General features: G+C 44.4%; 1 protein-coding gene across 2 annotated transcripts in view; it reads right to left on the minus strand.

Moving 5' to 3' along the window:
• NCAPG (non-SMC condensin I complex subunit G) overlaps positions 1 to 26,184 on the minus strand; it is a 44,781-nt gene that overhangs the window by 6,823 nt on the left and 11,774 nt on the right. For both annotated transcript variants that reach the window (XM_053257460.1, XM_053257459.1), the window contains exons 7-18: positions 25,550 to 25,751; positions 15,627 to 15,776; positions 14,934 to 15,074; positions 13,727 to 13,850; positions 13,214 to 13,303; positions 12,913 to 13,092; positions 12,217 to 12,327; positions 11,289 to 11,408; positions 8,779 to 9,012; positions 4,362 to 4,543; positions 2,039 to 2,204; positions 764 to 925 (exon numbers count right to left, since the gene is read on the minus strand). In XM_053257460.1, the coding sequence (XP_053113435.1) occupies positions 764 to 925; positions 2,039 to 2,204; positions 4,362 to 4,543; positions 8,779 to 9,012; positions 11,289 to 11,408; positions 12,217 to 12,327; positions 12,913 to 13,092; positions 13,214 to 13,303; positions 13,727 to 13,850; positions 14,934 to 15,074; positions 15,627 to 15,776; positions 25,550 to 25,751 (1,862 nt within the window). The remainder of the gene's footprint in view (positions 1 to 763; positions 926 to 2,038; positions 2,205 to 4,361; positions 4,544 to 8,778; positions 9,013 to 11,288; positions 11,409 to 12,216; positions 12,328 to 12,912; positions 13,093 to 13,213; positions 13,304 to 13,726; positions 13,851 to 14,933; positions 15,075 to 15,626; positions 15,777 to 25,549; positions 25,752 to 26,184) is intronic.

The raw sequence follows: 26,184 nt of genomic DNA on the forward strand, positions 1-26,184 counted from the left end.
ACCTGGGGAGATGAGACCAGGTACACAGGATCTCCTTTGCTCAATTGACTTCTGTGGATGGTGAGGGCAGCAAGAGAGCATGTGAAACCAAAGTCATTGTTCTGGAGATGCTTGCTAAAGCTTGCACAGCCAGTCAGGGTTCCAGGAAGACACCCATCTTTAGCTCATCCTAGCAGAGAGACAAGACTGCATCTTGTTGCCCTTCCCTGCATATCACATTGTTGTCCAATTCAGTAGGATGCCCAGCTTCCTAACCACCTTTAAATGGTCCTGAGTTTTAAGTGATGAATGTGCATCCAGGTTCTTCTATATAGTTAGACTTTGGAAACAAGGAGCTGTGCTCTTATTTACACATTTTTCTCCCTGACTTGCCAACAAGCTTAAAGAAAGAACGGGTCTTCCTTATCTTCTTGCATTCTTTCCTCGAGACTGTCTCAAAAATGGCTGCCAAGGGAAGGGGAGGTGTTGCAGGGCTTCTGGCTTGTAAAGTTCGTGATTGGGCATTCAAGAATGCATGTGTAGGATATGAAAGCCCAGAGAGGCAAGTCTCCTCTTTGATACCAGAAAGACAAGATTCAGGAACATTTTATTGGGACACAACTGCACATAGAACAATTCTTACACATTCAAGCTGTTTGATTACCATGTATATGCTAACATTTATATGCCTGGTGAACTCATATGCTACCCCCAGCTACAAATCAAAATAATACTTCATATAAATGCCTTTTAAAAGGAGGCAAAGAAGCAAGTTAACACATACCTCAAGAATCTCATCAAGCAGAACCAGGAGGTCTTTTGTGAAGTCTTTATTGAGTTCTAAAGAACTCAAAGCTTTTGTATAAATGCGGACATCCAGTGCACTTGGATCCATCAAGATTTCATTGCATATTTTCATTGCTAAACTATCGTGTACCGTCACACCCTGGAAAAGTCATTAAAATGTTGAGATATTTGGCAGCACCTGGTATTCAAGGGGAAAACTAAACATGTGGCTGACTTGAAAAACGTGTGCACAAAATGCTACAAAACGTGTGTATCCTGTATATCCTCCCTTCAGTGTTATGAACAAAGAGTGATCACACAAGAAGTAAAAATTTAGTTGTGCTACACTGTATTCAAGACTGAACATGGAAACACTAGAAGTATTATGTTTGTAGACTGCTGCTCACAGTTACAGAACCAAGCAATCTGTAGTCCTCGAAAGATCCCCAAGGAACCTTTCTAAGTGCTCTGAATCAGTGGATCTACAGTAGCCATTTTCAAATGGCATGCAGAGAACTCTTGGAGGTTTACCAAGAGTGCCTTAACAAGGAGACTGGTAATTGTGGATAAGCTCCATTGAAAGACCATTTTGGAGTCTTGAGTGACATTATTTGTCTTCCACTCCAATGCACAGCCACTGGGACCTACCGAGTGTGTTGCAGTGTACTCTCAGATTACACATGCCAGCCAGACAGCCAGCAGGTCCAGCCAGTGCTCCACATGAGTCAACTCTGCACCCTCCAGCATATGCCAGAATCACTTACAATGCAGAGGATTTTCATGGCACATATGCAGGGAATCCTTAGCAAACCAATTAAAAATCTAAGGGTGAAGAAAAACCACCAGTGATGCAGACTAGAAAGAATCTACTCTTAACAAACCACCATGGCGAAGCCAGAGGAGTCCCCATAGAGTTCAATGTGCTTGATTGGTCCAGGCTAACAGAGCTCTCCTAGAGCAGGGCCAAGGGTATCCATCCAGGCTGGATAAGGCTCCATTCACTGATGGGAACAGAAGCACCTCAGGCTGGAGTCGGAGGAGTCCCAATTCTGTAGAGCTCAAAGATATGCCCATTTCCACTGGTTGTTCCTACAGCTGCAGCGAGTCATACAAGTATCACAGTACTGCAAGAAGCTTTAGGCAGAATCAAATATCCCAAGGGAAATGGCATCATCACTCCACCTTTACCTCTGTGGCATTTACCAAGATCAATGAGATATTGCTCAACCCCAACTCAAACAAAATAGCACCCTTTAGATATGTCTCAGCATACCTGGCAATCCTTAGTGCTTTGATTCAATCCACTTGGTCTTGTCAGATCCACAAACAACTCGGAAACATTAGCTGCATCTACTTCAGACAATGGTGAAGATGCTGGAGCATTAAACAATATTTGTAGAGTTGGAAGAAAAGCTTCCTCAAAGCACTCCTGATTGCTCCTGAATTTTTAAAATGTGTGAAATAAAATGTGAATATGATGCATTAGAACATAAGAACAGCCCTGCTGGATCAGGCCCAAGGCCCATCTAGTCCAGCATCTTGTTTCACACAGTGGCCCACCAGATGCCACTGGAAGCCTACAAGCAGGCGTTGAGGGCATGCCCTTCCCTCTTGCTGTTACTCCCCTGCAACTGGTACTCAGAGGAATCCTGCCTTTGAGGCTGGAGGTGGCCTACAGCACTCCGACTAGTAGCCGTTGATAGACCTCTTCTCCATGAAGTTATCCAAACCCCTCTTAAAGCCATCCAGGCTGTTGACTGTCACCAAATCTTCTTGCAGAGAATTCCACAAGTTGATTATGCCCTGTGTGAAAAAGTACCTACATTTGCTGGTCCTAAATTTCCTGGCAATCAATTTCATGGGATCACTCCTGGTTCTAGTGTTACGTGAGAGGGAGAAGAATTTCTATCCACTTTCTCCACACCATGCATGACACCATGCACCTCTATCATGGCTCCCCGCAGTCGTTACAAATCTACCCAGATATAATATGTCAAAGCAAGTCATCTTTGAGTGCTCATGTATTTTAAAGTCAATACTTCAAAAGTGTAAAGACAATAGGCAGATAGAGTTGTCTCCTATGCAGGGCTAGGGCGGCAGAGCTCTATGTCTGTTTTATTTGCCTCTGAAAAATCTTTGGCCTCCCTAGAAGTAGGGAGCTGTTGTCCTGGCTCTTGTGGAACTAGGACAACTGCCTTCCACTCTCCGTTGGTCCTGTTAGGAGGCTGGGACTAGAGGCAACTGAGACATTATGCATGCAGGTGTCCAGAATGCATGTCACACATGCACCTGCAATCACTGGGAAAAGCCAGTACCTACAAACACTAAACCAATTCTGAAATCCTAGGTCCTTTGTAAGTTCTAACAAAACATACAACTTCAAAACAAGGGAGAAAAAACTCATGTTATGTTGAACAGTAGCGTCTACCTCCTTTATCCCTTTCCAACCCATTCTTCCTTCCCTCTTCTCCCCAACCTTGAGTTTCACACTAACCAGAACCATTTAAAAAGAAAAATATAGAATGGTAAAGATGACTGAAACAAACAACAGTGCTTCCACTCTCTTCCCTCTGTCCCTTTCATAGGGACATAGTATCCATTGGAGGTAGCTAGGCTCACATATCAGAATGTTTTATTTTAACAAATGTGAACCACTCCCCAGACACTGTGCAGAGGTGGACACTCCCAGACTGGCCAGCTCCATGCAGTACCTGCCATATCTGGCATGGGTGTGGGGGGGGGGCGGTGCTTTCCTACAGAATTGGAGACTGTAGGGATGGTGGGAAGGGGATGCAGGTAAGTCACAAAGCAATATCTTTCCCTGCATCCTTTGGTTTCACAGACCACCACCACTCCACCAGCATTAGAAAATGGCAGGTACTGTGCAGAGGTGGTCACACTCACCTCAACACAGTGCTTGGCAATGGGACACATTTGTCAGAATCTGACATTCTGCTGCACAAACCCAGTAGCTACTAGATGAATGTTTCAGACACTCCTGAAACTGCATCCAACTCTACCCACCCACCCACCCACACAAAATATCATGATGCCTTCTTTCATAACATAAGTATTAATCTTTCCATTATCACTCATCTCATCGCCATATACATACCATTAACGAGCATGTTCATAGAATATAAAGGCTGTAATTTGGATTAGTATCTTGAGCTTTTTTCCTTTTCTTACACTCCTCAAAACTATAGCCCCTTAGCTATCTTCATATCAAGGCTTTCTACGTACTGAAAACATCTCAGACTCAGGTAAGGGAACAAATACATGCAGTGTATTGCCAAAATCAAGCCAATGTAGAAGACCACTGCACAGAAGGCTACAGCTAGCAAATAATATATGGTGGACTTGCCCTAGACACAAAATCAAGACAACCCATTTGTGCACCACAGTTGCTATGCAAATTTCTGGAGAACAAGACTTTTTATTTTTTTTATTTTTAAGCGTGAAATTTTCACATCTTAGTCAGGTTGGAAATTCCATACTAGATACCCCCCACCCCTGGTTGCTGAATTATGGTTGTATTCAATACACATGTTGAATTCAAACTGCAGAAAAAACCAAGATATGAGAAACAGCCATACCTATTTGAGTATGCAAATAAAGGGAAAAAAACTCCCAAGCAATGTCGGAGACGTGTATCTTCTTCTGTTACTGGATTATACCACAACAAAACAAGCCGAGAAAGAAGCTTAGCACTAATCAATCGTCCAGAGAATATTAGTTTGGCTAAGCCCTCCGCAGATTCAGTTCTGAGTTCTGAAAACTGCAAAAGTGTTTGTTAGAGCTGAATTTACATATACAGTACAGAAAAATTACACGTTAACTTTTCATTCTGTTTGGATTCCATTCAGCAAGATTAATGAAATGGCATTCATCAGCTCTCAGTCATCCAAGAACTGGTATCACTTATACAGTTGATTTCTTATACCTATATTAAAATCTAAATGCAAAGAACAAATTCCCAAAGGAAAGCAACTTTCCTCCACATTCACAAATGTAAAATCTCTCATACTTGTTCTCCTTGTATGATCTTGTCTCTACTGTTTTAATTTAAAAGGGACAGAGGTAGATGCATCTGATCCTCCTTAATTACTTTCCTCCTCACATTTCTGCAAGGATGGTAGAAATAGGGTGGGGAGAGAAGGGCTGCCCCTGCAACTGGTGATTGGCAGATAATAGTTTCTGAGGAGAAGGTCCGTTATCTTCTCTCCTCACTCTCTACTATAGTTAGTTAAGAGGAATGGTCAAAAATGCCCTGCCCCCCAATTTTTCACAATAAACTTGCGCTCCAAAATATATAGATGTCTAGTAGTTGCAGCAACTCCCTTCCCCATCTTTGCTTTTTTATCTGGAGAGGAAAGAGTGAGAAAGGGAGAGAAAAAAGATGGCAACTGCTGGTATGAAAACTATTTGATGGAAGAGAAGGTAATGTAAGAGGACGTGGAGATCATCTATCATGAGACCTTTCCCCTTTCCAGGTACCCAGTTAGACAGCCTTCTGATTTTGAGTGTTTGTCCTTGAGGGTGGGCCTCCAAGATAGGCTGGGGATTCTGCTGGTATACCAATCACCCTGCTGCAGTCTCCCTACCTGAGTTGGCGGGGGTGGTCTTGGAGGTGGCATTGGGTTCCCCGACAGCTTGTCTTGGGATACTTCAATGTCCTTGCTGAGTCCCCTCTAGCAGGAGTGGCTCAGGACTTTATGGCCTCCATGTCAACCATGGGCCTATCTCAATTGGTATCAGGCCTTACCCACGTGGCAGGACATACTCTGGATCTGGTTTTTGCTGGCCAGGGAATAAAAGATCTGGAGATGGGAGAGCTTTAGATAACTCCCTTGTCATGGACAGTACAGCCTGCACTTCCAGTCCGCAACTCACTGGGGGTAGCAAGGAGGTATGCTGCCACCCCGCGGGACCGTTTTCAGGACAGCACTGGCGGGGGAAACGCGGGGTGGTGGTGGTAAGAGCACCCTCCCCAGTCCTTACAGTTATCCCCCCAACCTTCGAACTGGCAGTCACCACTTCCGTGCACATCTGTAACTGAAACTGCCTTGGTCGCCCTAGTGGGTAACCTACGCAGGGAGTTTGACGGGGGAGTGTGTTCCTGCTGGACCTCTCAGTGGCATTTGATACCATAGACCATGGCATCCTTGTGGATGCCATCCTCTCAAGTATAGGGACTGGAGGCACTGCTTTCGAATGGCTCTGATCTTTTCTTGGGGGGAGGGTCCAGAAGGTGGTGCTGGGGGATTACTGCTTGACTCTTTGGCCATTGGCTTGTGAGGTCCCACAGGATTTGGTTTTGATCCCCATGCTGTTCAATGTCTACATGAAACCACTGGGAGAGGTCATCCGGGGACTTGGACTGCATTGTCAGCAATATGCAGACAACACTCAGCTCTATCTCTCCTTATCACCTGATCCTAAGGAGGCAGTGGATGACCTAAATCGGGGCATGGAGGCTGTGATGGGCTGGATGTGGGCTAGTAAACTGAGATTGAATCTAGACAAGACAGAGGTGCTGTTGGTCAGTAGGAAAGTCAGTCAGGATGAAAGGATTAGGGATGTGCGGGGCGGTTCGGATCCGAACCGGGGTGGTTTGGAGGTTCGGTTTGGACCGGTTCGTAACGGTTCAGACACCTGAAAATTGGTGGGATGATAGCTGGCACCCAGGGGTACCTGTCACCCAAACCCCAAAGCAATCGGAGCAAGCTGTGCACTTGTTCTTTCAAGGGGAATGCAACCCCATCCAGAACTGGTCAGATCCTTTCTAGGGATGTGCACAAAACCGGTTCGCCCAGTTTGGTTCGGATCCGAACCGGGTCCGAACCAGGAGGGGGTGGTTCGGTTTTGGTTTTGTCCAAACCACCCCCTGGCTCGGTTCGGATCCAAACCGGTTCGGATCGGTTCGGACACTTGAAAATTGGTAGGATGGTAGCTGGCACCCAGGGGTACCTGTCACCCAAACCCCAAAGCAATCGGACACTCGTACGATTTTCTATGAAACTTCAAAAATCACTTAAAAATCACCCCTTTGCCCAATTCCTTTCAAATAATTCTGATAGCTTCCTTGTCCACCCTAGGAACTACCACCCACCACACTCCACTCTACGACACCCCTTTGCCCCCGACGTGAAGCTATACATTTGCTGCAATCTTAATTATTCTCTATGAGGAATTCAAAAATACTTTAACAATTCACCAATAATCAGAGGAGTGTCCAATTGCCTTGGGATTTTTTGGGTGGTAGGCACCCCTGTCTGTCTACCACCCACCCTGCTTTTGTGCCCATAGGTGCTCCACAATAGGGGATATGGACTGGTTCGGGTCCCATTATACTCTATGAGAAAAATAATTTAAAATATTTCAAATATTCATTAAAAATAATAGGGGTGTCTGATTGCTTTAGGGTTTGCATGGTTGTTGGCACCCATGGGTGCTCCACAATAAGGAATAATGGACTGGTTCGAGACCCATTATATCCTATGAGAAAAAAATAAAAATAATTTCCAAAAATTCATAGAAAATTGTACAAGTGTCCGATTGCTTTGGGGTTTGGGTGACAGGTACCCCTGGGTGCCAGCTACCATCCTTCCAATTTTCAAGTGTCCGAACCGATTCAGATCCGAACCAGGGGGTGGTTAGGACAAAATCAAAACCGAACCACCCCTTCCTGGTTCGGACACGGTTCGGATCTGAACCAAACCAGGTGAACCGGTTTTGTGCACATCCCTAGAAAGGATCTGACCAGTTCTGGATGGGGTTGCATTCCCCTTGAAAGAGCAAGTGCACAGCTCGGGAGTACTGCTGGACCTGGTTCTGCTTTTGGAAGCTCAGGTGGAGGTGGTGGCCAGAGGTGCTTTTGCATACTGGTATCAGCTGTGTCCCTTTCAGCTGCATCCCTTTCTCAAGAAGGCAGATCTGGCCACAGTACCCAGTACCCACACCCAAGTCATGTCATGGCTGGATTACTGTAACACACTCTACGTGGGGCTGCCCTTGAAGAATATTCTGAAAAGGCAGCAAGTGCAAAATTTGGCAGCTAGGATTTTATCCAGAACTGCCCACTGGGATCATAATACACCCATTCTGAAAGAGGTGCACTGGCTACCACTTTGTTTCCAGGTTCAATTCAAGGTGCTGGTTTTGACCTTTAAAGCCCTTAACAATTTGGGCCCTGGACATATGAAGGACTGCCTTCTCCCAAGGGTTTCTGCCCGCTTGACAAGATCATCAGAGGGGGCTCTGCTCCGTGTGCCGAAGGTGAGAGGCTCGGTTGTTGAGCACACGGGACAGGGCCTTCTCAGTCATTGCCCCCAGGCTTTGGAAGGCTCTCCCAGCTGGCATCCGTTCCTCAGACTCCATTTCAGTTTTTAGGAAACAAATAAAGATGTAGCTCTTCACCCCGGCTTTTAAATGAAAAAGTATTGTTTTTACTGCTGCTGCTGCTTTGTGTTTTTATGTATTATGGTTTTTAATGGGTTTTAAAATGTTTAATTAGAGATATTATTTTTATATTTATATTATCTGTACTTTTGTATTTTAATTATTCATTGTTTTAATTATATTGTAAACTGCTTTTACAAGTAAATAAATAGTAACGAGTGAGTAGGCTTTTGAACATTTACTGCAAAGTACATTTACTTCTTTCATTCCCAAAGTCCTTAATTATCAACATTATCTAGGATTGTAAGCCTTTCTTCAGGAACAGAATAAACATTTTCTGCAAAGTTGTTGCTACCTTCTCTGAGTCCAATAAATGACAGGCTAAAAATCTAAGCTAAACAACAAAATGTAGGAGCAACAAATATGCTATTAATTACAATTTACAATATAAAGTTCTGATGAAGTCAGAGGCATATTAAGTACTGACTTTCTATCAATATAATGCCTGGCCTACTGCTTCCCCCTCCATACCCTTATCAACTTTAGTCCTCCAGACTTGCTGTCAAAACATCCACCCCTTAAGAGAAGATGCATCAGGTTATTTTATCTTACCTCACTGTCTAAGAAGCCAGAAAGAAGCTGAAGGAGGTTGTGGGTGGTAGCAATTTCTTCTTCACTTTCTTTAGTCACCTCTACATCAGACTCTTCATTTCCATTATCTTCATTTTCCATTTGGGAATCTGCACCTTTTTTAGTTTTGAATGGTTCTATTCCAAACATCATTAGCTGGTCAAAGACTGCCTTTAAAGCACTTAATTTTACCTTCATTTCATCAATCTGCAAGACCTGGATTGTGTTTATTTAAAAAGAAGAAGATGATGATATTAAAAGGTAGTGTTAAACTATAAGCCAGCCATTTTGTCTCTTCTCTCAAGTTTCCAATCTATTTTTAAGGTACAATTCTGCACAAAGGAGCTTGTTTAAGGTACAAATTCACAAAGGAGCTTGTTTTGCACACTTTTCATAACTTCATAGAAACCAAAAATAAAAATTTAATGGATTTCATTATGGTAGCACAAAAAGGTGTCTGATTAAGGTAAAGTGTGCTGTCGAGTCGGTGTCTGCTCCTGACAACCACAGAGCCCTGTGGCTATCTTTGGTAGAATACAGGAGGGGCTTACCATTGCCATCTCCCGTGCAGTATGAGATGATGCCTTTCAGCATCTTCCTATATCTTCCTTCTCTCTCAAAGTGCTAACAACTCAAGGGAAAGTTTCCTATCCCCCAACCAGAGCTATAGAGTGCACCACCAAGATCCCAAAACGCACGCAATGCTCAAGCAGAAAGTGCTTCCGTGCATGCTTGGAACATGCAGAACCAATGTGGGACATATGGAAGAGATCATTCCTTTGGGCAGTAGCCCCTCGCTTCTTATGGACGTGCGACTCCAGACTGACCACCAGTGGAGGCTCCTGCTGGAATGAAGAGGAAGTAACCAACCAACAAACAGGACTGTACATGAGCAACCCACCAGACATTAAGCTGTACAAGTTTACATAAAACTGTATTTTCCCCCCAGGCTGCAGAATTTGGAACATTTTGGTAAGAGATGTGGTATGGACTGAAGAGAGAGTTGCTTTGTAGCCACAGGGAGTGACAGAACTGTGCTGGTACTAAATTTATCTCCAGCCATCTTGGCAAAAAGGTTTTCAGCAGAAACAGCCTGAAAATGAACTCGTTTGGATCCTCCTCCCAAACTCCTTTCTTCAGGTACAAGCATCAAGGTCCAGTTCTCATATGTGCTCTCACCATACAGGCTGTGCAGGAAACAACAAAAGGCTCAAAGTCCTCTCCAAATTCACAACTTCTCTACAGCTCCTGATCAGCAGGATACAAAAGTAATAACCATCACTTATTCTTGCAACCTCACTGCAAGAACCAAGGCATCTCACCTGCCTCTTCTCATTACAGCCAGTGATGTGGCATGTGGAAAATATTTCCACTAATGTATTTTTCTTGAATTTCTAAAACTCACTGCAAGTGAAAAGAAAAACCAAAACTAAAGCTAAAATTGCATTAGATTGCTGAAAAAGAAACCAGAACTAAGCATACAGCAGTGTCTCTTCTTGAGCTGCAATAAACAACTAGGTTAGTTAAGATACACTGTTGGTCAAACCAATACATTAATGGATAAAGTAACAACATGTCTTTGGGAATGCTAAAAACAAATACCTGTAAATATTTTTTCAGTGCCTTAATTTTGTTCTTTATACATAATGATTAAAATATTGTTAAAATCTGTTATACAATTGAGCTGTCATGTTTTAGAAATATCCCAATATAAATACTTGCCAAGTAAACATTGGATTTGTTTGGAATACAACATCTAAGCCATGTGAAGTGTGTATTGAGTCTCCACCCAGTCAAATATTTCAGTTGAACTACTTGGCTACTTGAAAAACTGAGATAATTATACAGCATATATTAAGATGAGGGGTTTACTAAATACATAGGTCAAGCAGCATGCCAAATCAGATTGCAATAGCTGAAATGTTGATTACTGAAAAACACAAGCTTCAAGCCCGTGCGGGCATGCAGTGCTAGCCCCTAAGCAACACCACTGGTACTCTTACACATGTGCTGTTGTGAAAGAGAGCTAAGAGTTCAGAGTGCTCCTGCGCCATGGAACTAGGGGTGTGCATAGACCATTTGGCACGGTTCAGTCCAAATTTGGACCGAACCGTACCAAAGCAAACCAATTGGGTCAAACAAATCAGCTGGGCTGGTCAGTTCGATGAACCAGCTCGAACCGGTTCACGATCGAACTGCTTGAACTGGCCCAGTTCATAAGTGAACCAGCTCTGTACATCCCTACTCGAAACTGCTCCATAAGAGTGGAAGCACATCATTGACTCTCAGGGGGAAACCCAAGATTATTAATATGGAATCAACCGTTCACATGACAGGTTCCCTCATTACCAAGCCTGTTCCCACAGCCTCCTTCCAAAAAAAGCAATGAGAGCTAAGAAAGCCCTTACATCCCACTCACTGCTTGCACGCTGACAGAGCTTCTTAAGTAAAGTTATAATGTGAACAGACCACATTAAAGAAAATGTCTTTACCTGCAACAGCAATGCAAGGTGCTGGCTGGCAAAGTCTTTGCTCTGCAGACCACAGCAGCCCAAACATAAGACTGCCATGTTTCTTACAGCTGGATGGATATTAGTAATTCCTGGAATTATCTAAAACACAGAACAACAGTGATATATAGCTCTGGTCAAGATGAATACAAGTCAGCTTTCCAAACAGCCATTCAGCTGCTTGTGTCTGGCAAGTAAGAATCTGTTCCACAATACTACATAAAAACAAACAGGGCAATGAAAGTTGGTTCGCTCCCCCAGCCTCCACTTTTTCAAGATGTCAAGATGCCGCAGATTGCTAACAGGAATATTTGGGCAGGGACACTAGAAAACATTTTTCTGAGAAAGTAACTTCTGTGAACTTTAATTGCAAGGCTGACCCAAGATCAGTACACAATTCGTTGAATGTTCATAAACATTTGCAAAATAAACATCTATGGCAATTATGATGTATCTGATATGAATATATTTTCTTCCAACAAATATTTGTTGTTGTTGTTCCCTTCAGTTCACTACCCTCCCATCCTTCCAGTGCAAGCCAGCAATGAAGGCAGATTGCCTGGGAGGTGGAATCTGCCAACCAGCTGTTCATGCCAAGCCAAAATCCAGCCCCACACATCAGCACTCAGCAAGTGATGCCTCATAATCCATTGTGGAAGTTGGAGTGGTGGATGGTTTGACCAGTTTTCTGCAAGGACAGGGGAACTTTATCACAGGTTGAAACTCTCTTGTGTCCCGACTGATCCTCCAATTTCTGTCCTCTATAACCCATATGTGGACTAAGCTCAGATATAAAATATAGATACAGAAGGCCTTAGACAATAACACTTAGACTCCCAAAAAGTTATCTAGTCAGGATACATCTTCTGAACCTTTACGCATGCTCATCTTTTGTTATGGTGCTACATACCAAGGATTCAATTATTCCATCCATTGTTGGGCCTAATCCTTTGGAAAGGGATAGCTGCTTTAGAAGTTCATTGCACATCATCAAACATTTCAGCAGTGTTTCAGGATCATTCTTTTAAAAAGAAAGAATCATAATTATACTACAGGTTTACTTCCTTCTTTGCAAAATATCAAATCAAGGATAAAATGGAAAACTGCGTTCTACTAAATTAACAACCTGTTTTTTGCTTAAGTCAGATAGAAGTTAACTCTATATTTGGAGGCAGAAAGTGGCTTCTGATAGTATGATAAGCTGCACAATAGGGTTTTGTCTCATCCTGAAAACAATAATTGACATCCATACTAACCCTCCACTAATGCACCAGGGTTCTCCATTGTAAAAGCCAGGGAGAGGCAAATTTCATTAGGGTTAGTCTGGGTTTTAGCCAACATCTCCAATTCCTAGATACCACATTTAATTTTAAGGCACTAGAGCGATTAGGAAACTAGAGTGATCAGGTTTTTCTAGCCCTCCATAAGTGAGAAATAGTCAATGTGCATAAACTCCGAACAGTGGCACTGAAGACTATAACCTGATGACAACAAGCATCAGAACATACTTGGTATTCAATGCCATTAAAAACCCACACAAATGTCTTCACATTCAGTTAAAAAATAAAATAAAAAATGAAGCGACTGAACCAAAGAGCAGCTGAACCTTTTCCATGCATATTTCCTTTGTTTGAGGCTCCTCGGCCTCCTTTAACAGGTCACTTTTAATGCTTTCCAGTTCTATTATTCTCTCTTTCAACAATGATGCCTCACTGAAATCCTGCAGAGCCACACATTTTTCCAGCGCATCTTTTGCTTCCATAAGTTTCACTTTTATTTCAGCCATCTGAAAAGAAAGCCAAAAGTTACAATGTGAAATTATTATTTCTGAAACCATTGTTAAAGTACTCCAGTGTAGATATATTAAGCCATGAGTCTCTACAAGTAGTCATGCAATCTCCACTTACTTTAAGCTGTTGCTTCCTTAATTCAGTTGCATCTAGAGGCTTTTCTACTGTGATCACTGCTTCACGAACCTCTGAAATGGTTTCAGCCACCTGGTGATGGAGGTAAAATTAGCATCAAGTCAAACCAGAAGTAAGAGGGTGCACTCTACAAAAAATGTTCTACCCCAGCAAAAACAAGAGAGAGAGAGAGAGAGAGAACAGACTGATTTGAAGAGCAAGGCCATTCTCCCATCCAGAATTTGACATCACAGCAACATTCTATAGAGATCAGCTGCGGCTTCAAGCACAATTATTCCCTTTAAATCATCGTTATCAACAGTGACATAAACATGTGCCAGAACAGATTGACTATGCAATGACATCTACCATCACTAAGAAAAATATTGGTTTTAGACAAAAATACTAGCAAATGATGTACATATGAGAAGTCAAAATGGAAATGCTTTAGCAGTAGCTATAAATGCTCACTCTGCAAGTTTTGAAACATACAATTAGAATACAACTCAAACTTACAGTCTGGATTCTTCTGTCATCATCTTTGAGAATACTGAGCAGTTTCTCTATAAGTGGTGGTACAAGGGATGGTGAAGTGGTAGGAATCATAAGAATTTCTTGTAAGACAGTCAACAATCTCTTCCTTCAACAACAAAAAAGCAGGGGAGAGAAATGAGGGTTTGACTACTTTGTTCCAAAAAACCAGAAGTGAATACACATGGTCTCCAATATTTTTTACTTAAAATCCAAGGATGGTTGATTAATTACTGCTTCAGCAATGTGTCATAAGTTTTTTGGTATTCAAAAGTCATTATTTCTTCCACATACACAAGGATCTCTTCCCTGCTGTGGCTAGAACACAAATCCACACTGGGAAGCAGAAAATGCCTTTTGCTAAAAAAATTTCAGTGCAGGACAAAAAGCAGAAACATGACCAAAGGCAAGTACAACTAAAAGGAAATCTAAAGCATCCAAAACACACAGCAAACTCTCGACTAGAGCTATGCCGAAAACCTTACTAGGCAAAATGGTAACTGCCACTCAATCTGTGCCTGTAGTAAGCACCCTAATTCTTTCCCAGATCAGCAGAAATATTTTAATGCCACTATGTTGTGGGGAGGGGGACAGAAAAATGGCTTGCACATGATTAGTGAGTAGAATGTGAGCAAGCACCTGGCTAAGCCCACAACTGGAAAGGTCCCGCCTACATTTCCCACCTACAAGTCCTTTTCCCACCTACAAGTCCCGCCTACATTTTTGGGCCTGCATTTCTGCTTCTTCTTGCGCAGGGCTGCTCAACTTTGGCCCTCCTGCAGATGTTGGCCTACAGTTCCCATACCCCCTGACTATTAGCCACTGTGGCTGAGAATTATTGGAGTTGTAGTCCAAAAACAGCTGGGGGGCCTAAGTTGAACAGGCCTGTTCTTGAGGCTCTCTACTTCATTTACATTTGCAAACCATCTGTGCAACATGTGATCAATGAACTCTTCTCCAAGGCCATCATTTTCTGACAAATACTGTTTATGTTGAACTTTGACAGTAAATAAAATGGCTGGAGCTCTGAATACAGTTTGCTTCCAGTTACTAAATACCGTATGCTCCTCAGTGTATTCCAGATCAAGCAAACTATGAATCGGACAGAAGCAATTAAGCTTACATCATGAAATCCAAAGCAGTAGAGCAACAAATACATAAAGAATCCTTTTGCTGCTAAGCTAAGCCTTACCGTCCTCCTTCTTCACTGGTATCCATACAGCCTATCATAAGAATCAGCTGCTGTCCTATAAATTCTTTGGTCATCAAATGTTCAATACAGGCCATATCTTCATTTTCTTCTTGACTGAGAGCAGGTATACTCTGAAGATAACTTAATTAAAAATAAATTGTTATTTTCAGTAGGATTTCAGCATCCCTCGCAATTCTAGGTTACTTCACCAGCTCAGGAGCCTACAAGATACAACTTGATCCACTCTACTGATACAAAGCAATGTTGCCTCAAATCTTGACAAAACTATTACAGTTCAGTTGTCATGTTGCCTTCCTCTTACTCTCCACCCACACCAGCCTTTGCAAATAAGTTGGGGATTTTAAAAGATTCTCAGACAAGTCTGCCAAAGTCACATGCCACCTGTCTGTGCTGGCAGATCTTCCTACAGACAGATCCAAGGCCTTTAAAACGCACTTTATCCCATCTAGATATTTCTGCACCCTTCTGAATATTATGGGCATACTTGTTAGCAAATATAATCTTGATGCTCTAACAAACCAACTTAATTGCTGCTCTTTATATGAAAGCATAGAAGGAGGTCACAACTTAGTAATCCAAGATTAAGAAGGATAACTATGGGAGGAAAAGCAGAATGTATATTTAACTAAAATGTTACATTTTCTGATTTACTTTTTACAATTATTAATTTACCTTAATAGATACTCTGCAAATATGGCAGGTTCTGGCAGAACGTGCTCTAAAAATTCTTCTCCTACTTGTCCTTTGGATTTCAAGTATTCACACAGAGCCTTCCAGAGTAATGCATTCTCAGCAGTTAGTTTTTCAATTGGAATTACTTTCCTTTAAAACAGAACACACACACTTCAAATAATCAAGGAATAAAGTGTGTTTTGTTTTGCCAGTTAATAACCAGTAAGCTTTAGAAGACAGTCACTGTACTTGTGCATACAAGCTGACTTTCAGATTCAAAGGGGCTCAGACTAAAAACAAACACAAGGGAGACACTAACAGTGGCCACTGGAAGGGACCGTTTGCTAGTTGGAACAGGGACAATTGCTCTCCCCATGCTAAACATAAGGGAACCAGTAGTTTTAAAAAAATGTATTTCCACTAAAGATTACAACATTACATATAACATAATCAAGGACAGGAAGATACACTACATATATATATATTGTGTGTGTGCGCGTGTGCGCACACACACACCCCTACCTCTCTCTCTTCTACATATTTAATTCTCTAAGACGTACCCGTAGCTGATCCCATGCGTGGCAGCTCTTGCGATCGTTTGGAGAGCTGCCGGATAGCCACGGGGCGAGTGGGAGGGAAGAAAATGGAGGCTGCAGAGGTGATGGCCGGCCGAAGAAAGCAGTGGTCAGGTGGCCACAACTGGGCAGCGGGCAGGCGGCCACGACCGGGCAGCAGGCGAGCAGCAGCTGGCTGGCCAGTGGGCAGCCAGAAAACGGCGGCAGCAAGGCGGGCAGCGCAAAAGAAGATGAGGTGGTGGGTGGGTTGGTAAGAAGAAGTGGGCTGCAAGTGGGAGGAGGAGATGATGGCGGTGGCGAACAAGGGGCGCAGATGCTATGTGCTGGATTGGCTAGTATATATATAAAAGGCTTAGGTGGTTGTGGAAAATGGTGCATAGGAAGCCCTGTCCACACAGTGCTTTATCAAGGTAAACAGGTAACAGAGCAGGAGCACCATGGTGATTGGGCAGTGGGGATTCCATATGTAGATAGGGAAGAGAAGCCTGTGGAATCTGAAAAGAGGAATTGTGATGGAGGAAAGAGCCCCTTGAAGAGGAGGAGGAGGTTGCCATTGTGTGCATTAGATGAGGAAACAAGATGAACAAGATCTGTTAACTCAGGAAGGGCGGGGGGAGAGAGAGAGAGAGAGAGAGAGAAGGAAAGGAAGAAAGGCAGAGGGAAAGAGTGAGGAAGAAAGAGAAAAAGGAGGGAGGAAAAGAGAGAAAGAAGGAAGGGTGAGGAATGGGCCTGGGCCTATCAGCGGCCTGAGGGGAATGAGTGGCCATGGCGGCGGCGGCAGCAGTGTGGAAGGGCCAGAAAACCGTCACCACTGTTCGGAGCTACAGAGGTGATTGGCGGAGGGAGGCAGGCAGGCAAGGGACGGGCCTGAGCCTGTCAGCGTCCTGAGGGGAACTAGCAGTCACGGCAGTGGCAGTGAGTCAACAGCTGCTGCTACTCCTGCAGATAGGAGCAGGAGCGGGGCTCAGGTGGAGAGGTATCTGGGGTTAGGGGGCTGCGGCTTGGCCAATCATCGCCAGCTACGTTGCAGCCACGACCAAGAGGGATGAAGAGGATGGAGCAATAGGATGGAGGAGCAACCACCAAGAGAGGTGAGGGAATGAAAGCAATGGGATGATGGAGGAGGAGGAGGAGGAGGAGGAGAGCAGCTCAGGTGAGAGTGGAGACAACTCTGAGGTGAGAGGGCTATGGCGGGGTTGAGGGGAGCAATCAAGTGCTAGCGCACAGATGTTCTGTGCAGATTAAGCTAGTGTGTGTGTGCAAGTGTGCGCATACACACAGGAAAGTGGGGGGAAGGGAAAGAAAAATTTAAAAATCCCTTAAGCATGACTTAAGGGAGAAGAACCACTTTTAAAAGGTATATATGACCTGTGTTCTGGCCTATAGGCACAAATATGGAAACAATGAATAACAAAACTCTATGGGAGTTGGGGATTAGATTCCAAAAAAACCCAAATCAGCCAAATTTTCAGCAAAAACTTTTTTTTGTGTGGTTTTTTTTTTTAAAGAAAGAGCCTCAAAACGCCTCCATACTCTAAAATAATGGCCAGAAGTTACACTGGAAGTTATTTCTGGCCACTCCACAACGGTGAACAGGCAGATTTTCACCTATTTTTGCACCACGGATAAAGAAACCAGGTCTCTATGACCCATCTGCAGAGATGTGAAACTGCAGTTGCCGGAACCGTAGGTGACAAGGGCCACCTGTACCGCTTTGCCCAATTAGCAGGGGTTATTTTTTTAAAAAATGGGTGTTGATTTACCATTTTCAGTAGAGAATTTGGCCTATAAACACTAAAAACAAAACATACAGGAGAACCTTGTTATCCGCATAATCGCTTATCCGCTGTGGGATAAAAAATACCTGACCTTGGCATATGTGGGGGGGGAAGAGAAAAAACACACCGACCACGTGTATCCATGGGTCAGGGATGGCCGGAAGTGACAAAATGGCTCTATTTAAGTTTTTAAAAGGAAAAGAAATAAGCAATTTTTGGCCATTTGGAGAGCATTCCAAGACACAGCATGACTCTTTGGCCAGTTTATTTCTGGCTGACCGGCAACCTAACCCCTGCAATCCCATAGCCCCAATGCCTTAATATTCACAGTTTCCATATCCGTGGCTGCAACCAGGAATGGAACCACCGCGAATATCAAGGTTCACCTGTACATAGACATCTCACTAAATTCTGGAACAAAGTTCAAGTAGGATATTACACATTGTGTTTATAATCCAACCAGGCCCTTTTAAATGCATGGGAGAAAATTGTGGGCATGCACATCTTCTCTGCTTTCCCCCAGCATGTGGTCATCTTAATGAATGTGGGGCTCCACACAAGGTTTGTAGGCAAAAGTCCACTTTGCGGGGAGGAAAGGCAGGTTGCTTATCTGTAACTTATGATCTGGAGGTGATCCGTTGTCAGTCATGAGAAATGGGTTACTGAGCCTGCCTCTTGGATGGAATAACCAGCTCCTCTTTGGCACCCCTCCCTGCCATGCACGTGCTCCATGCCTTGCTTTTTTCAGCAGCCAGGCACCATTTTATCTCAGTTTCTTGGAGATCTGTCTGATGATAGATGACCCACACAGCATGGGATTCATTGATCAAGCACATAAGTCAGTCTTGTGTTGGAAATGCTGCAGCGGGGAGTTACCGGCAGGTCTCATGACTGACACCGGATCACCTCCAGATCATAAGTTACAGGTAAGCAACCTGTCTATCTCGAAGTGATCCGCTGTCATCATGAGTGACTAGCTAGCTTTTCCCCTGGGTGGAGGGTGCAGCCATTTCACCCACTACTGCAGGATCCGAACGTAAGTCCACAGCATAATGTTTAATGAAAGGTAGGTGCAACGACCAGGTGGCTGCAGCACAGATGTCTTTGAAGCAGAGGCCCGATAAATATGCAGCGGAAGCAGCATACGCTCTCGTGGAGTGCACACTGATGAGTCTGAGAGGTTGTTGATTCTGTAACTTGTGTGTTAGGGAAAAAAGCTCCACCAACCAATGGGAAAGCCGCTGTCTAGAGACTGAGAGATCTTTATTCTTGCCTTTGAACAAGACAAAGAACATCTTAGTTCATCTAATATCCACTGTACGTTTCAGGTAGTAGAACAGACATCTTCTCATATCGAGGGAATATAATGCCTTGTCCAGCCGAGACTCAGGATTTTGAAAGAAGGAGGGAAGAACAATGTTTTGATTCAAATTGAAGTCTGTGACTACTTTAGGCAGGAAAACTGGATCAGTACGCATCACGACCTTGTTAGGATAGAACTGTGTGTATGGCGCATCTGCGTGCAAGGCAGTCAATTCGCTTACGCTCCTGGTGGTAGTAATCACTATTAGAAAGGGAGTTTTTAAGTGTTAGGTAATGCAGACTGGCTTCATGAAGAGGCTCAAAGGGGGCCTCCATTATGGAGGCGAGAACCAGGGAAAGGCTCCATTGTTCTGTTGGAGCACGGGCGGGAGGGGGAGAGATTATTAACACCCCTCAAAATCTTCTTGCATATCGGGGGCAAGAACACCGAATGGCCTTGCCAGCCAGCATGTTTAGAGGAAATAGCAGCAAGGTGGACCCAGAGGCAGGGATGTGCACGAACCGGTTCGCAGGCCATGTTAGAGGCCTGCAAACCAGTTCGCTGATCCGGTGGTCTGACGCCGGGGTGGGTGGGTGTTGCACTTACCCCTCCTGCTGATTTTCTCCCACCAGCGCTCCATTTTTAAGCAAAATCTTCAGGGCGGCAGCGTTCCTCCCTGCCCCCTTGTTGCCTGCTAAAAGCGGAAGTAACTTCCACGCATGTGCCCACCGCCGCCATGCACACGTCACAAACGTCACTATGAGTGGAGGAAGGGATAAGTACAACCCCCTCCGCAGTCCATGCACATCCCTACCCAGAGAGACACATTAGCTAGGCCGGAATCCTTCAGGCTGGTGAGATACAAGAGGACCTGAGTAGGAGAAGCTTTCAATGGGCGAAAGCCATGGTCCTTTGCATATATAGTAAAACGCTTCCATTTACTGGTGTAACTCCTTTGAGTGGAAGGTCTCCTAGAGTTGAGAAGGATATTCTTTAGTAACCAAACTTCCAGGCCGTGAGTCGCAAGGTTCGCAGAGACAGGTGCGAAACTTCTCCCATGTCTCTCAACAGCAAGTCCAGTTTCAGAGGTAGGTGAACGGAGTTGCCGTCTGTCAGTCTGAGTAGCGATGAAAACCAAGTTTGGCACAGCCACCATGGTGCTATTAAAATCACTCGTGCATTGTCGAGTATCAGCTTGACGATTACCCTGTTGAGGAAGGGTTGAGGGGAAAATAGGTAAAGTAGGTTCCCTCCCCAGTGATGTTGAAAAGCATCCCCTAGGGAGCCAGGTCCAACGCCCGCTCTGGAACAGAATCACAGAAATATCTTGTTGGTTGCCGAAGCAAAGAGGTCTAGGTGAGGAAGACCCCACTTCTGTATTACATGGTTCAGGCAGGATTGCTTCAATTCCCATTTGTGATGTTGCTGGCCATCGAAGGCCCTGCTGAGCTTGTGGGCCAAGACGTTTTGCAGCCCCTTGATTTGCAGAGCCGTAACGAAAATGTTCCAGGATATGCACCAGCTCCATAGCTGGGAACTTAGGGTGCAGAGAGAGTGCAATACCGTGCCCCGCTGATGGTCCACATAGGCTATCGCCGTAGAATTGTCCATCAGTAACTGCACAAACTCTGAAGCAGAATTCTGAAGCAATGGGGGCAAAAGACTTGAGAGGCAGATAAGTGGCCATCAACTCCCAAAAGTTGATGTGCATGCAACGTTGGTGCACTGTCCACAGACCTTGTACGCGGTGTGCGCAGCAATGGGCTCCCCAACCCACAAGAGATGCTTCGGTGGTGACACAGAGTGATAGAGCCAGAGTGACGAAGGAAACCCCGCTCAGAAAGTTCTCTCTCTTCTTCCATCAAGTTAAAGATTTCAATATTCACAGAGGAATGTCCAGAGGAATTGCCTGGCTGTTGACATTCGGCTGGAAAGCCTGAAAGTACCACAGATGAAGAGGCTGCATCCGTAAGCGGGTGTAGAGGACTGTGGACTTGCATGAGGCCATGTTGCCCAGCAATCTCGGGACACGAACGGTTTGTTGGCGAGGGTCGTGTTCAAAGTGGGTGATGAGCATGCAAATCTGTTGGTACCCATCTAGAGGGAAATATGCCCATTTTGTTTTAGTGTCTAACAGGGCGCCTATAAAGTCTATAGTCTGAACTGGCTGAAGCCTGGACTTGGTCCAGTTGACTTGGATCCCCAAGTCTTGCAGGAGACACAGCGTGAATTGGATGTGAGATTCCAATTTGGCTCTGTCAGTGTGCACTAAGAGCCAATCATCGAGGTATAGGAAGACAGTGATCCCCCGAGTCCTCAAATAAGCAATGATCACGGACATACATTTCATTAAGACTCTGGGTGCCGTGGATAACCTGATGGGCAGCACCCTGTATTGGAATGCTAAACCTCCAATAGCAAACCTCAGAAATTTGCAATGATTGTCCTGGATCTCGACATGAAAATACGCATCCTTGAGATCTAACGTGGCAAGCCACTCCTCCTTGGCCAGGAGCGGAAGAATTCCTTGCAACATTGTCATACGGAATTTTTGTGTATCCATATTGGTTTAGGTCGCGGAGATCCATAATGGCTCTGATTCCCCCGTCCTTCTTGGGGACGAGGAAATAGAGGGAATAAAAACTCTGAAGGCTATCTGTCCACCGCACCAGAACTACTGTGCCTTTCTCCAACAAGGAGTGTACCTCTTGCCATAGGGCCGGAGCTGGAGGGGTGGACTTGATGCCCTTGAAACTTGGCAAAGTTATGAAATCGATTGAGTAGGCAGAGCTGATGATTCGTAAGACCCACTGGTCTGATGCTGGGGGTGGCAAATGAGTTGGTATTGAGGGTATGCCACCAGTGGCCAGTGGAGTGGTATTGAAGGTGTGGGCCGGCAATGATGGTGCAAGCGGTGGACAGTCTCCCAGATCAAAGAGACTGCTTGGAGCTGTCCTTGTTGGTACAGGGACCTTGATTTTTGGTGCATTAACCGTAACCCTTCTTATGGTAGGGTTTAAAGGGCTTTCTGTAGTCCTTTTGGTCTTGATATTTAATCCAGCATGTTGATGGTTGTATGACCTGTAGTGAGAAAAGCCTTGTGAAGATGTGGCTGTAGTCGAAAAAATTTTAGCTGTGAATTTCGATTTTTAAAAAATCTCTATAGTTGAGTCGGTAGACTTGCTGAAAAGACCTTTTCCATCGAATTGAAGGTGTTCAATTCAGTCCTTCATCTCGGGATTAAGAGTAGTAGACCTTAGCCAAGCATGGCATCAAATAGAGACCACCGTCGTCATAGTTCTCGACTCAGTTTCAGCCAAGTGCTTATACGTGTTCAACTGTTGACAGGTAAGATCACCGCATTTCATAAGAATGTCATTAAATTTTTTGATAAGGTCACCTGGGTTTGATGTGGTCAGTTCGCTTCTGAAGGAGTCCCAAATACAGTAATTATAGCGGGCCATGCAGGCCATATAATTCGCTATGTAAATGGATAGACTCGCAGTGAAATAAATACGCCGCCCCAAAACATTGAGTTTTCTACCCTCCTTGTAGGATGGAGTAGTATGGCAGTGGCCAGGTTTAGAAAACGCACAGTCAATTACTAAGGGGGCAGCACGGTTGAGTAGGTAGAGTTTGTCATCTTCTTGCACATGACAGAGTGTCTCTAAACGCTTCGACATAGGAGTGGATGTTTGCAAAACTTCCCAACAAGTTTTAGCCACCTTAGTTATAACAGGCAACATAGGCAACGCAATCGGTTGCGTGGATTGAACGGTTGCCAACATCTTATAAACAGGGTCCTCAAGGTCAGCAGCAGGACGTTTGATCTCAAGCTCTAGCATCTCCGCCATCTTCTGAATCATTTTAGTGTATGATTTCAGTTCCTCACTGGGAGACGTGGAAAGCCTTGGAGGCACATCCGAGGGCGGATCAGAAGGATGTCGTGGTATATCGTCGAAGTCCATGTCTGTTTTGGAGGAATCCTCCTCAGAAGATTCTAAGGGCTAAAGAGGGGCAGGCAGAGGCGGGTCCGGAACCAGCCCAACAGGAGGGACAGGTAACTGAGGAGGAGGCTCCATCAGTAACATGGAGGCGTCAAGTGGCATAGGTGTCATCTGAACACACTGGTTCATGAGCACAGGTGGTACAGATGGCTTAGGAGGCAGCATCACCAAACACTGGACAGGTGGCACCCACTGTGGTACAGGAATCATAGGTTGACGAGGCAGCAGGCCTTGTAGCATACACTGAGTTTTCCAGCGTGGTGTAGTGGTTAGAGTACTGGGCTAGGACTGGGGAGACCCGAGTTCAAATCCCCATTCAGCCATGATACTAGCTGGGTGACTCTGGGCCAGTCACTTCTCTCTCAGCCTAACCTACTTCACAAGGTTGTTGTGAGGAGAAACTCAAGTATGTAGTACACCGCTCTGGGCTCCTTGGAGGAAAAGCGGGATATAAATGTAATTAATAAATAAATAATTTATTTATTTTTAAAAAACTGCCAAATCTAGTTGTGCCAATGGTGAAATATTGTGCCTAAAACCACAAGCATGAATGGGATACTTCGTGGGCACCAAAGGTGGTGGCACAAAGGCAGGCATTGATTTCAGGGGTGAAGCAGTGGCAGGTGGGATGATTGTCGGCACTGTATAAGTCGAAGACCTGGCTCCAATCTGAAGAGGAGACATCGAAGGCATCTTCGGAGGTACATTGTCGTCATCGACCTCGGTATCCAAACCAGTGGTCAGGAACCCCTGGAACATAAAACCCGAAAGGGTATGCATGGCGGAGTCTGGAGCACTCAACAGTGACTTAGCAGTACCCTCATCCAACAAGGCATCATCCGCAGTATCAAAAAGCATAAGAGGAGACTTCAAGGGTGTCCTTGCTGGTGATAGAAACAGTGGTTTATGTTGTTGAAGAACAACGGCAGCTTGGCTGCTGTCGGAGATGACGGATGAACACGATGCAGGATGCCAGCATCAACAGTCGACATCAGGAAGTCAAGGGAAAGACTGAGGTAGTCGGAACCAGGAAACTCGGCGTCAACATCGATGTCGATATGGCAGCCGTTGTCAAGATCGACGGAATGGTCGAGGGCACCGAGCATGACGGCATTGAAAGGGCACGAAAAGACCAGCAGCTGCATCAGTAGGCGGTGGTTTCGACAACGATGGCACCAGCAGTCGATATTGGACTGTTGATAGCGAGGGAGTCCTCTACCTCAAGGAATGAGACGACTTCAACTTACGCTTCTTCAGAGGTGGCGAGTTGCTATCAGAGGCCACACAATGTCATTTACGCTTCTTATGCACATGGTCAGAAGACTTGGGCTTCTTGAAGGCCATCTCTCAAGATAATCCCACAGGGTTTGAGACTGTGTGCGCACAGACCCCGGGGCAGACACTGAAAGAAGGCCTGTTGATTTTGACACCGAAATTGGTGCTGGTTCCTGCCTTGGCGTCGGCAGACACAGCGGGTCTCTGCAGAGAGTGGCTCTGCTTCGAAAAGGACCTACAAATCCTACAGAAAGCTGGGACATGCTGCTCCCCCAAACAGAGTTCATGTTCATCGGTCAAGGGAAGTTTAGCCCAACACTGAGAACAATGCTTAAACGTCGTCTTCTTTCTCTCAGTCATGACTTTTCCCAACGGCAAGGCCATGGAATAAGAGTCGTCGAATCCGAATCAAAGTCCCAAGAATAGTCAACTCACAGTCTGAGGTCAAAGCACCGAAAGTCCAAGTATGTGAAGAACGAATCCAAGGAGAAAGACGAAGAATAGTCCAAAAGTAAGCACTAGAAATCTGTGCAAAGTAATGCTTTCTTTTCTAGAACTGAGGAGCAATGAACCAGAGATCTCAACACATCAGCAGTCGAAAAGAAACCGAGATAATGGTGCCCGGCTGCCGAGAAAAGCAAGGCACAGCAGGGAGGGGCGCCAAAGAGGAGCTAGTTAATCCATCCGAGAGGCCCCTGCACAGTAACCCATTTCTCATGATGACAATGGATCACTTCCAGATCTACGCATACCCACATTTAAGAGGCTTATTTGGAGTGTTGTCCAAACTGGCCAATTTAAAACGTCATGACACTTTCCAAAATAAATAAAAATGATGTGAAACTCTACCAGCAGAAGCCTTTAGCTTACTTATTTCACTACTGCATAGATAATAATTCCCTTTCCTCCCTGGATTAAAAAGTCCCGAAGTTAAAATCTCATCATACAGAAATACTCTTTGAAGACATGTAACCAATATACACACCTGTTATCAAGTTCTGAAAGTTCTGAAAATTTTTTAATCAAGTCATCAATTGGAAACAGTGAAAACAAGGCATTAAGTGCTGGAATCCCCACTTCAGGGCAACTTTCCACATCCAACCGATGAAGCAATTCCAACACATTCCCCTCAGCCAGACCTAGCCAGGCTTGAAGAAGCTGCTTCTGTACCACCTCTTTCACAGTTTCTATTAAGCACAGAAATTACAACTACAAAGTTAATTATTCTGAATATGTATGTCTAATAATAATCTTTATTATGGTCGTTGACCAGCACAAGTTGTAAAACAGTAACACTATACAGTAAATGCAATATAAAGAAAGTGTTCCAGTATTACGGAGATTAAAATTGATGTAGCATTAAGACTGAGGGGGAGGGAATCTAAAAATACAAAATTTTAAAACATGATATAAAACACAAACAGAATAGATAAAATGCATGTAAGCTAAAAAGGACTCAGCCAAACACTTTGTTTCAGTCAAAAAGCAGTATAAAATCAGAACAAATTTAAAAGAGGGGATAATCAGCATTCTATGGGGTCCTGCTCAGCACAGAGTCACTGAAAATGCTAGTAAAATACTAGTGAAATAGATTAAAATAATAGGGCAGCTTATTCCTGC

This window comes from Hemicordylus capensis, chromosome 5 (genome assembly GCF_027244095.1).
Source record: "Hemicordylus capensis ecotype Gifberg chromosome 5, rHemCap1.1.pri, whole genome shotgun sequence".
In the NCBI taxonomy this organism is placed as follows: Eukaryota; Metazoa; Chordata; class Lepidosauria; order Squamata; family Cordylidae; genus Hemicordylus; species Hemicordylus capensis.